The sequence below is a fragment of the Melospiza georgiana genome, chromosome 1 (genome assembly GCF_028018845.1).
Source record: "Melospiza georgiana isolate bMelGeo1 chromosome 1, bMelGeo1.pri, whole genome shotgun sequence".
NCBI classification, from domain to species: domain Eukaryota; kingdom Metazoa; phylum Chordata; class Aves; order Passeriformes; family Passerellidae; genus Melospiza; species Melospiza georgiana.
In genome coordinates, this window is record NC_080430.1 from 41663368 (window position 1) to 41675141 (window position 11774).

The 11774-nt window shown below is 43.3% G+C and overlaps 1 protein-coding gene across 1 annotated transcript in view; it reads left to right on the top strand.

Moving 5' to 3' along the window:
* Positions 1-11530, top strand: part of TGFBR2 (transforming growth factor beta receptor 2) — a 58634-nt gene extending 47104 nt beyond the window's left edge. The window contains exons 6-7 of the mRNA XM_058023737.1: positions 7388-7515; positions 11012-11530. Of these exons, the coding sequence (XP_057879720.1) occupies positions 7388-7515; positions 11012-11191 (308 nt within the window). The 3' untranslated portion in view covers positions 11192-11530. The remainder of the gene's footprint in view (positions 1-7387; positions 7516-11011) is intronic.
* The last annotated feature ends 244 nt before the right edge of the window (positions 11531-11774 follow it).

Genomic DNA, 11774 nt, shown 5'->3' on the forward strand with positions numbered 1-11774 from the left:
TTAGGTAGGTCACTTCTATTAAAGTCTGGTTTCCCTATGACATCTTGGGTAGCCATGGATTAACTCAGTCTGGTTGATCTCATCCAAAATAATTGGAAACATAAGTCAATTTGAAATATTAAACTGAAGAAGTGATAACTGCTTCCCATTTACTTTCATGGAATGTCAATTCTCAAACCTAGTAAGGGCCAGTTAAGTGTCACATTTGCTAATTGGTAATTTCCGTAAGAGGCATCATAGTGGGATGGAAAGTTTCCTGTTTTCCCAAAGTCACCAGCTGCTGCACATCATGCTTGGTGATTTTGCAAGAGATCATCCATATGAGAAATCAAGGGATGTTTGCGGTATAAAGTGTAGTAACAAAATAAAAATGATTGGAACTGACTATCAGAACAGCTCCATGAAAAGCTGCTGTGCTTGTTCATATTCAGAGTGTCTTCTGAAACCAAACTCTCCCTTTCTGCTTTGACTAAAGTTGACCCAAAATTCCCAGTGTGCAACACTGGTATGTGCTAGAAATCAGAAAAGTTGCTGTTGGGATATCTACAATACATGTTGCCATGTTTAAAGTTTTTTACCTTTCTTCAGGAACTAAAATAAGACAAAGTTACATGTCAAATTCTTCAGCCTTCTGGAATTGTCTAAGAGTCATTCTAAAAAATATTGCTGCACAGTTCAGGGATCACACAGGCAGTCTAAGGAGCAGGGTAATACTAATGTGGATATTATAGTAGATATGCAACTGTGATTTGATTTGTTATCCTTCTTCCAAAACCACAGAAGCTCCCTTTTCACTGGACTTGGCACAGTTCCACCTTGAAGGGCTGCCATAGACACAGAGACAGGGCAGTCTTGCAAGCTAGAGCACTATGCTATGAGGAACATAGTGTACAGGAGGGAAACCAAGGTCCCAGGGGAAGATGTGCATAGCTGCTCCTTGTTTCTCTACCAGCATCTGTGGGATACCACAAGGGAGGTCTCTGAAGCCACTCTGCACAGTGACTGTGTGGCTGCACCACGATGTCCATGGGCAGGAGGGAGGAATTGCCTCCATCTCAGTCTCCTGCTCTGTCTGACCAGCATTTGGTCTTGCTGGGTGGGCTGTATTGTGGGCAACAGATTTGCCCCTGTTTGCACCCTGCCAGGAAAGCTACAAAGTGAGTATGTGTGGTGAATATGCTAGCATAAAAGCATGAAAAGAACACCAAATTCTTTTCTAGTCAAACATTTAAGGGTAAAACACTTGGTGGTTCAGGAACTGAACCTCAGTCTGACATATTACAAGGCAAACCTATCCATATTTAATGGATCATGGTCATGCCTGTTTCTAAGTGCATTGGCCTCAGCCTTTCATTAGCACTTTTGTAAATGTGGCAGAGGAGATTTAAAACCTGAAATAAAGGAACTATGCCCTGTCTCATGATCTGTCTCTGATTCTTGCATTTAGGAACTCACCTGATTAGTATAAATATGAGCTGTTCACTGTGGAGTCTTTCATCTTTGATGATGCCTGAGTCCCTTCCTGTTCAGATTTGCTGAGTAGGGCAAAACGAAGATTGCAGCAAAAGCAAACCTTATTGCTGCTGTTCTCAGAAGGCAACTGCTAAAAGAGGATACAAAGGGAGTTTCATAAGGAAGGAAAATCACCAGCATGTTTAGCTAGAAGAGACTGACCCACAATAACCTTGAGAAGAAGAGCTGAAGTTATTTCAGTAAAGGGAAATATTTTTCTGTCCCGGCATCCCCTTTCAAGTGATGCTTAACCCCCACCCACATCCTGGTTTTCCCTATTCATTTCATCCCTCACTCATTCTCATCACCAGAAACACATTTCTTGAATTTTATTTCTCTATTTCAGTCATCTTTCCTGAGATGTGGTCCCCAGCAAAACCCCAGGAGCACTAGGGCAGATCTGTAGGGGTTGGAACTTGCTCTTAGCATCTCTGACTAAAGCAGTTAAACACAACTCCCAGGATGTAGATCCCTTAACTTGTCACTGGCACTGAGCTGCAACAGCAGTGCACCATTACTCTCATTTCCTTCTCAGATTTTCCCCTGTTTCGAGCAGTCTGGTTATCTTTGCAGCCAGCTGGTGAAATACCCTTACAGTGATTCATGACTGCAGCTCCCCCTCTGCTTTTCTTCTCCATCTGTCACTTGTGAGACTCCCTCCTCTCCTCACAGCCTTCCTGAGGAGCTGCCTCTGCTCACGCAAACCTCTCTTTTACTCCTAGACTGTTTGGCAATGAGAAAAATGTCTTTGCATGTGAGGCAGAGTAGGCTGACCTGATTGCAGACAGCCTTTTCAAAGGAGCCTAAAAGATCTAGGCTCTGTCTTTGCAGGGCAGGCTTGGCTGTGGTGTCAGCTCAGGGCAGTTTTGAGGCACAGAGTGGGGAGTCTTAGCCAAGACAACGGCATTAACAACTTTATTTAGGGAGGGAAGCATGCAAGGAAGGGGGACTAATTGCCATTCAGCCACACAGAGGTACAGGGGCTTGTTTCTTTTTCAAAGGGAGCTCTTGGGATTCATTTGTCAGCGTGCAGGTGTTCGGTGAGTGTGGGAGGTGATGCAGGCAGGTCCTTTCACTACAGACGCTTTGTCAAACACAACCTCCACGCTATGCCAGGCCTCTTCAGTCAGCAGACATTTAAACAAAAATACCCAGCAGCACAATCCATACTGTGAAGCTGCTGTAGTAAATAAGCAGGTGGGGATTGGCTTTTGTGAAAGGCCACGCTATTCGTTGTTACTTTATTGTGCTAAATATGGAGAAGCAGAAATGGGGCACAAGGGAAAGGGAGACAGAGGCAAAGATCGAGGTTGACTGATTTTTCACCAGAGTATAATTTAAGAGGCATATTTAGAAACTCAGCAATACTACTTTGGGGAGAACTTCAACTGTTCCACACTGCTGTTAACTTGGTATTTCATTCAGCACAACAGCTGTGCACCAGATGCTGCACGTTGCAAGAAATACAATTTTCATCTCAACCACTTGCTTTCAGAGTGACACAGCTTTGGTGACTGAGACAAGTGTAATTTCTCTGACAGCCTCCTAGAAAGAAAAGAAAACCATCTGGTTTGAATTGCAACTGCTATGGGTGAGGGACTATTGGAGGGGGCAGGGGAGAAGGAGGGGAAAGGGAACTTTTGGATACATAGGTTTGGTGAAGAGGGAGAAAAGAAAGCCCTCATAAAATGGCAGCGTTGGTCGAGCAGTATTTTACTCCTGGAGTGGTGGCTGGCTTCAGTGTGGTAGCAGAGCTTTGTTTAAAATGGCGGCCTTGCTTTACCCGAGCTGTGTTTCATGTGAATAAAATCAGGAGTAATCTTATGCTTACTTGGAAAGTCAGCCAAGAGTCACATTTTGGCAACTAAACATTTGTGCATCCTGTACCTCATGAAATGCTCAGCTTCCATCACACTGACGTGGAGCGGTGACGTTCCTGGCAGCAGGGAGCAGTCAGATGGCCTGTGCAGCAGGGCTGGGCCTGCACAGTGGGCCCTGAGGTGGCTGCAGCTGGGGGCTGATTTAAATTTCTCCTTCTGTGAAGCAGAGCTCAATCAGGACATGTCTGCACTGCACTGGCTTGTAGTGGCATACAGGCCAGCTTGGAAGATCCACACAGTGCAGTGTCACCTCATGACAGGCACTCCTGCCCTGGAAATTCTCCCAGTGTCACCACAGTGCTACATGTAAGGCAGCAAGTACTGTCCTTCAACAAGCCCATGTGGGAGTGGATAAGGTCACTGCACCACACCCCGTGCTGAGCACTGATGTGTTTGCCACTTTTCCACCTCAAGATTCACTGAGCAGCCCCTAGGCCTGGTGGCAGGGTTCATGCACTCCCAAATCTTTAGAAGGGGGACTGTGTCTTAGATCATCACTTAGGAGGTATGTGTGCACAATGAGTTCACTCATCCCAATGCATCCTTCCCTCAACAAGGAAACCTAGGGAAATTTATGAAGTAAGCATTTGACAGCATCTTAAACTTGTCCTGAAACAGCTTTTGGGCCTCTGTTTTGGGCATTATTTTCCCTTTGTGAAACTAGTGCAAGTTAGCAGATTCAATACCCAAATTCCTCTAGCATGAAGAAGGACACCATCTGAACTATCTGCACACACTACCTGTGTTTGCATGAGCTGTCACAGCAGCTCCACCATCAATTGATTTATCCCTTCTTCCCCCTCATAAGCTCTAAATAAAGGGGCATTTCAAAGGAACCTAGAAGTTCCAAAACACAAGCTCACTGCTGCAGACTCTGCCTCACAGTTGACTTCTGCTGGCCTTTCACCTCACTCCTGCTTTGATCCTGCATATAAAACATCATCCAACATGAGAAGTTGTCCCATGGAAATCAGTAAGATAGATCACATAAGGGAGTGTCAACAGGGTTTGTGGTATGCTCTTCTGACCCAAAGAAAACTTCACTGCAAAAAGCTTAGAGTAGAAAAAGATCACAAGTGAGCCAAATTTTCAAAGCTTTCATCACACTGAACAAATAGATTTTCAGTAATGTCTCTGTTTGGGGCTAAAAATCCTATCCCTGCCTTTCTGAAAACTGTAGCTAGGCCGATGTCAAAAGAAACTAGAGGTTCAGCAGTTAGTAGTGCAAGTCAGCTCTCATCCATAAAGATTAAATGCTGGAGGTTAAAGTTGAAGGAAGTCTGCCATTTTTGAATGCTAAAGGTTCTGTAGTTCGTGGTTCCTGATATATTTATGGTACTTCATCCAGTTGTCATTTTTGGTGCCCAGCTGGTCTAAAACCAATGAAAAGAAATATATAAGGCATGAGAAATAGAATCAGCATCTGTATACAGCCACACACAGGCATCTAGCCACAAACATCTTAACCTACCTCAAATTGACATCTGTTATATCTACTGCAGCACGTAAACATGATCCATGAATAACACCAGCTATTACTGCAAAACATGTCTGACACTTGAGATTCCACAGCATTAGGATGACTTACTGCATGAGGATTTAGTGGGCTTTTTTTTATTTTCCAAGGGAAAGAGAAGCATGGTAATAAATAGCAAAGAGATGCCACATGCTTTTCAACCTGAGGGAAGGCATGACTGTATTGGTAGAAAGTCATTACAGTGAATTGGCATCTGGCCTAAATTTCTCTTTCTTTACCATAAACAAAAACAAAGCAACAACAAAAAATACAAATCTGAAAAATTTATTCAATCTTTATATTTGGAAGAGGAATGGTCATAACTTACAAACATTTCTCAAACAGAAAAAATATATTATGAACCTATCAATTGCCAGGAAGAGTTTTCCCTTCTCCTGCTTGAACCATCTCATTAACTTGAGCAACGTTGAGATTAAATTAGTGAGAGGGAACAACAAGTCAGCATCACAGCACCAGCTTCCCTCTGTTGGCCATTGAGACTCTTCTAACTCCTCACCCTGCAGGATCTCAGAATCTTGGCTGGTGTCCATGACCACTACCACAACTGAACCATGACTGATGGAGATGGTGCAGGAAATGGCCATCTAGGTCATGTGATTTAAATTCTCCTGGTGAACTTTAATACTTTTGTTGGCTTTGAACATATAGGTATGTGCAGTATAATCATTGTGCATCCACTGCATGCTAACCCATGTCTGACTAGCAACATGGCAACTTCCCAATTCATTTCTAGGGCTGAGTCATCTCAGACTCAGATTAATGCGGGTGAAACTGGTTTGCATTCTTGCACAGGAAAGAGAGTGAGGCAGACTTTGGCCTTTGGGTCCTAGAAGATGGAAGTTTTGTTTCTGGGCTATAGCCATTCTCCAGAGCATCTTGTGGAAAGTGGCCAGCAGCAGATGGCTAGGGAGAAGGAAGAAGGGCTCTGCAGGAGGCATCTATGGGTGATCTGCTGCACTGCACACAGTTGTTTGCAGCTGAATCTCTAAATGCTAAGCATTCGAAGCATGAGGTTTAATATCCCTTCCAAAATGTTTGTTATTTTAACTTGGCCATTCCTTTTAAGCATCAGCCTGATAAAGTCTTTGTCTCATGGCCATCACATGCAAGTGAGATCTACAGCCTGACTTCAATGCTTTGGAGAAAAATCCAAAGATAGTTGTCTTCAATACTACCTTGTTTTTATCATGAGACATGGCAGAAGGGTCTGACCTGTGTCATCTTGATCCTTAGTTATTTTCAGTAGCATATCATCCTTACCTTTCTCTCCCAAAGTAAACAAACCCAAGTGTTAGAGGTTCTTCCCATTTCTTCTGGGTCTTTAATCCCTATTCATGCATTCTCAGCAATTTTTAGCCCTTTAGAGGAGTGAGCAACACTGGGTACTGCAGTTGAACTTGGTTGTAGCATCATGCAGCAGTGGTTTGTCTCTCTGTTCGTTTGTCTCTGTTCACACATCATCTGGGCATTCACATGCATTCTCCAGACTGCTTTGTAGATTATACTTCAGTTTTTCTTGCCCCCAATTAATTCCTAGAAAGAAATAAGAGGCAGCAGAACAGGCCAACTTCATAAATCTTTATCTGATAGCAGCAAGTCATTAGGCCTGTGAGTAAAGTCTCCATCTGTTCCCAAAGAAACCACAGCATTTTCTACACTGTGTCAGCATCTACTATAATATTTCCGCTCTCAGAGATTTCTTGAGTTTTCTCCAAGAGTCCCATATGTCTGCCTCTTCCTTTCTCTCTCCAAAGAAAAGCAAAGAAAATATGCAACATGCAAACAAAAACTAGAGTGGCAGCAACCCCTTCAGAAAGCTGTGCCCCTGTATCACAGGCCAAAACTGATCCATTTTGGGAAGGAAATCTAAAATAAGAGCAGACTACTACTTTCTACAAAAGAATGCAGCTTAGGAGTAAACAAGGGCGGTATGGCAGCTTCCAGCATTGCTCCTTAACTGTATCTTTGCCCTTTCCTAGCAATTCACACATTCCCATCTACCATGACCTAGATAGATTTCAGTTTATATTTCACCTGATAAGTGTGTGTGGACTCCAGGAGAGCTAAGGGTGACTAACTGTTCAAAAGCTTGGCTCATGCAAAACTCACCTTAAACCTCCTGTGCGTTTTACCTCAGCAGAGATTAAAAGGCTCACAAACCAGTATAGATTACTCTGCTTCTTGGACTGTTGCTAATATTATTATGTACTAAAGGGTTTAAATGAGAATTGTTTTGTTGGCTAGGAAACAAAAGGGGAGGGAGGGAGTGTGTGTGAGAAACACATTTGAAACATTTTTGAAAATGCCAACTGGCTTTGCTTTGTTTGGAGCTGGTCAAGCAGAACAGTGGCAGCGAGCGGCTAATCAGTAGCTCCTACTCCTCAGAGAACAACCAGCTCCCTCCACTCTTGGCACCAGCACAGCCCAGCTAAATTCCCTGTGTTTGCTTCTTTCCCAGAAGTGAAAGAGTACGAGCCCCCCTTCGGCTCCAAAGTGCGAGAGCACCCTTGTGTGGAAAGCATGAAGGACAATGTCCTGAGAGACAGAGGGCGGCCCGAGATCCCCAGCTCCTGGCTTAACCATCAGGTAAGAGCACCACACGTGGGCAGTGGGAGCTGCACTGTACATTTAGCTGCTGCCTGAAGCCTGAGCCTTACCTCAGTGCCCTGCCCAACAGGCTGCACCTCTCTTTGCATGGAGAGGTCTGTCACACATGGAGAAACTCCATCACAGAGTGGCACCGGTGCTGACGTGGTTCAGGCACCACAGTTCTCTGCACCATGCCTGCCCCAATGCCCTGGTATTCCTGCTGCACACCAGTGTAATCTAAAAGCAGTCAAAACAGAAACATTGGAAGCCTGAGATCCAAAAATCACCCAGAGAGCTGCAGAATAGTTGGGCCCTTAAAGCACACTGTGTGTAGGCTCTGAAAGGGCAAAGAAAACAACTTCACGCATGGGCCTCTGTGGCAGGCAGAATGAGAGCTTCAGACAAAATTTATTAGAGAAGCCCTCCTGTTGAGTCATGAGGTACAGAAAGGATCCCCTTGCTTTCTAAATGCCTTCTCAGAGAGGTGTCTACATGTGGCTGGGTTGTCTTAGCCCCAGATTTTGTCAACAGTTTACATTTTAAGGACTATATAGGTGCGATTGAACCATTATACAACTTTGTCCCACATGATTAAGGTTGTCAAACCAGATATAAAAATATATATTATTTATTATGATAATAACTAGACAAAAAGGTCTTAGAGTTATGTACTACACAGTGTAGGAGCTGTAACTACTCATATAGTGTGCACTATGAAGCAATATTGAAGCAATCATATTAAAGCAACTGTACTAAAGGTAGAAAACCAATTATTAACTTAAGATTGATGTCAGACACCCATGCCAACAACCTTAGGCACATCTCTTCTGCTCAGCATCGAGGAGTAACCTTGAGGTATTCTAACATAACTCCTCAAGGGAGTTATGTTAGAAGATGCTGTTGTTGAAAAGTGGGACTGGGCTTTCATAATGTAAAGCAACTGACTGTCAGTCAGATGTCTCCAGGCCAGCTCAGTCAGCTCAGCAGTTTTAGATAAGTTATTAATAGTATCACTTGTTTGTTCCTTTGTTGTGTAGTTCACCAGGTCTGCCTCATCTTCACCTCACTATCAAGATGTTTAACTTTGAGTCAGGCTGGTTTCAGCATTATTCAACACCAAAAGCAGCACGATGCCCTTCTCCATTCACCACTGGGAGCTTTGCAAACAGGGCACTCTTCAAATTTGTTTTACTCCATTTCCAGGGAGACCATCCTACTACAGAGGATCTTCAGCAGAAAAAGCAAAATCTGAGTACTTTACCGTGGAAACCAGTCATAGTTGTATCCCAACTGTTGACAGATTTAATGAAACAGGAAATTAGTCTTCAGCAAGCCAGTCTGGTTTTATTCAGGTTGTGCATTAGCAGTCCATTTCCCTTGCATATCACAAAGCACTTTGTCAGCTTCCTCTATTCACGAGCACCATGGTTGCACTTCCTAGGCAATGGTAGATTTTTTAGTGGAGAAAACTGAATGGAAACAAGCCAAACACATGCATTTCTTCACCTTTGCTCTCAGTAGTTTTATCAGTAGAAATAAAATGTGAATCATATTAGAGAAGTGAGGCTTGTTCATTCCACTTCTTAATGAAATATGCTGAGTGGTCTTCAGCGACAAAAGGAAAGTATCACAAACTTTTATAAAAGCCCAGGCAACCAAGAATATCATCTACTATTTCCATCAGGAGCAATGTAACACTCCCTTTTTAATTCCATTTGGGAAGTGAAAATCAGTCTGACAGCTACATAAAAAAGACCAAGTGAGTGGCTAAAATCAATCATCTTTCCAGCCAGGAACACCTGCCACCTGCTGACTATGGCAGAAGGCAGCCCCTTCCCGGACTGCAGGAACTTGCTCCTTATGTACTCAGCTGTGAGGAGTAGGCTATTGAGGAGGGGCTTTCAACAAGGGAAGAAAGTTGAATTTTGAGGGAAACCTGGATATCTGATACTACCTGGGTATCTGATACTACCAGCACTAAAAGCCCTTGAGAACAAGGCTGAGCATGCAGAAAGTTGCAGCTTGAGGTACTGGCATAGAGCTGTAGGATACATTGTGGATTTCATCACCTCTGGCTTTATAAAGCAAGTAAAATGATCGTGATTTGGACCTAGGTGTCCTGCATTTGACTTCAGAGGTTTCTTCCATGTATAAAACCCACATCTCAAACTGCCCCAGCACACAGAACCCCACCAACTGGGAGGGCCATGCACTTGTGCTTGTGTCACCAGAATGGGCACAGCTGGCCCCAACAGGGTTCAGCTAAGAGTCTAAGGAAGGAGATGCCTGATAACATGCTTAGAGGACATTTAATGAAGGTGGTTTTAATTCCCTTTGCCTGAATCCCTTCAGTGTTTCACGTTGTGCTGTTTAAGATGCAGTGATGCATCAGTTTCCGCAGTGCTGTGACAGTTTGCAGCAGCTGAGGATCTGCTTTGAGCTCCATAGAAGTTGTTCTTACTGTAATGGCTCTTCCATATTCATTTCCTTCCTCTGCAGTTGTGTTTTTGTAATGAACTCATTATTCATCATGATAAAATTCTGGAATAGATTTACATATTACAATTACCCCACACCCCCCTTAATGAGATTTGTTGCACTATTGATTTCAAGTTAATGTTTAATATTTAATTTAATTTACTGCTTGTAATTTCAATGCCAGCAGAAAACTAATGTTATTTGTATACAGACAGTAACATTCTGCTATTAGCATTGACATCAGTCAACATCACCAATTAGGTAAATTATACAATTAATGCAGTGTTGTGAAATGTTATTTTTTAAAATAAGTTTAAGATAAATCCTACTTAATGGGCTTTTAGTATCATAAAACAAAACACAGTTTCCTGTGGCAAATACTTCATGTTTATAAAAATCATTACAGAGATGCAACTGTTTTTTTGCTCCTGAAAACATTTGCATTGGAATTGAAATGAAGGTTAAACAGTTACAACTGTGAGTGATGTGCTTAAGTGTTTGTGGGACTGTGGCCCATATTTGCACATAGATTTAGGTAATCTACAAGGAATTCATAAAGAGCTGATGTACAGCCCAATATTGCTGGCAATCAGAATTCTGTTTGAAAAACCCAAGCAGAATTCAGCATTCAGAGGCATGGGTTGAGCAGGAGGTCATATTATCCAAGAATTTTGATCATATTTATTAAAAAAAAACCCTGCTTGATTCTATATCACTAGTCTGAAGCATCGCTGTTCTTGTTAGATCAGACCACATGCCCAGAAATGACAGTTCCAACTAAAGCGCTGAAAATATTGTAGTAGGGTTTCTTAAAAAAAAAAAATAAAAAAACAAAAAAACAAACAAAAAAAAAATAATAAAATAATGCCCCATGACAGAAGCAGCAGATCCCATAAAGAACCCCCAGGACGCACGTGGAATAACCCCCGAGTTTCTGAGGGCCTGAAGCAGCTCTGTGCGCGAAGCGTTGCTGGTGGCTGCGCCGTCACGGGCGCTGTGTCTGTGCTCCCTGCAGGGCATCCAGATGGTGTGCGAGACGCTCATCGAGTGCTGGGACCACGACCCCGAGGCGCGGCTGACGGCGCAGTGCGTGGCCGAGCGCTTCAGCGAGCTCCGGCACCACGACAGGCTCTCGGGGAGGAGCTGCTCCGAGGAGAAGATCCCCGAGGACGGCTCCGTGACCACCGCCAAGTAGCGCACGCCCGGGAGCTCCGGGACGGAGGGAAGTCGCTCCTAGACGTGCTCACCTTGGCAAAGGAAGAGGTCTTGATCGGTGCCTTGACTTGCTTCCTGGAGGACTGAGGCTGTCACTACTCCCTTTGGGCTCCAGCTCTGGACAGGGAGATGTATTCTGGGAATTACAAGCTGGGGGAGTAGCAGTCATACCCTAGCACTGGCGGCCAGCATCATGTCGTAGGAGGAGCTATATATGGTAGCACTTCCTCAGGAAAAGGATTTGAAAATAGCCAATAACATTATGCACTTTATTAATGCCTGTATATAACTATGAAATTGCTATTTTTATATATATATATATACATATATATATATATATATATATATAAAATGTGTGTGTATGTGTATATATATATATATGTATCTATATATCTATAAACAGCCATGTCCTGGGAAAAGAAAAGTTATTAAAAGAAAGTGCTTCCAGGAAATTACCAGTACATTAGAAATCCCACCCCTTAGGGAAGGAGCCTGGGGGGACTGGTATAGCACCACACCAGCAATTCTGCACTAAGCGTTCTGCCAAAAAATAGGAATAATAT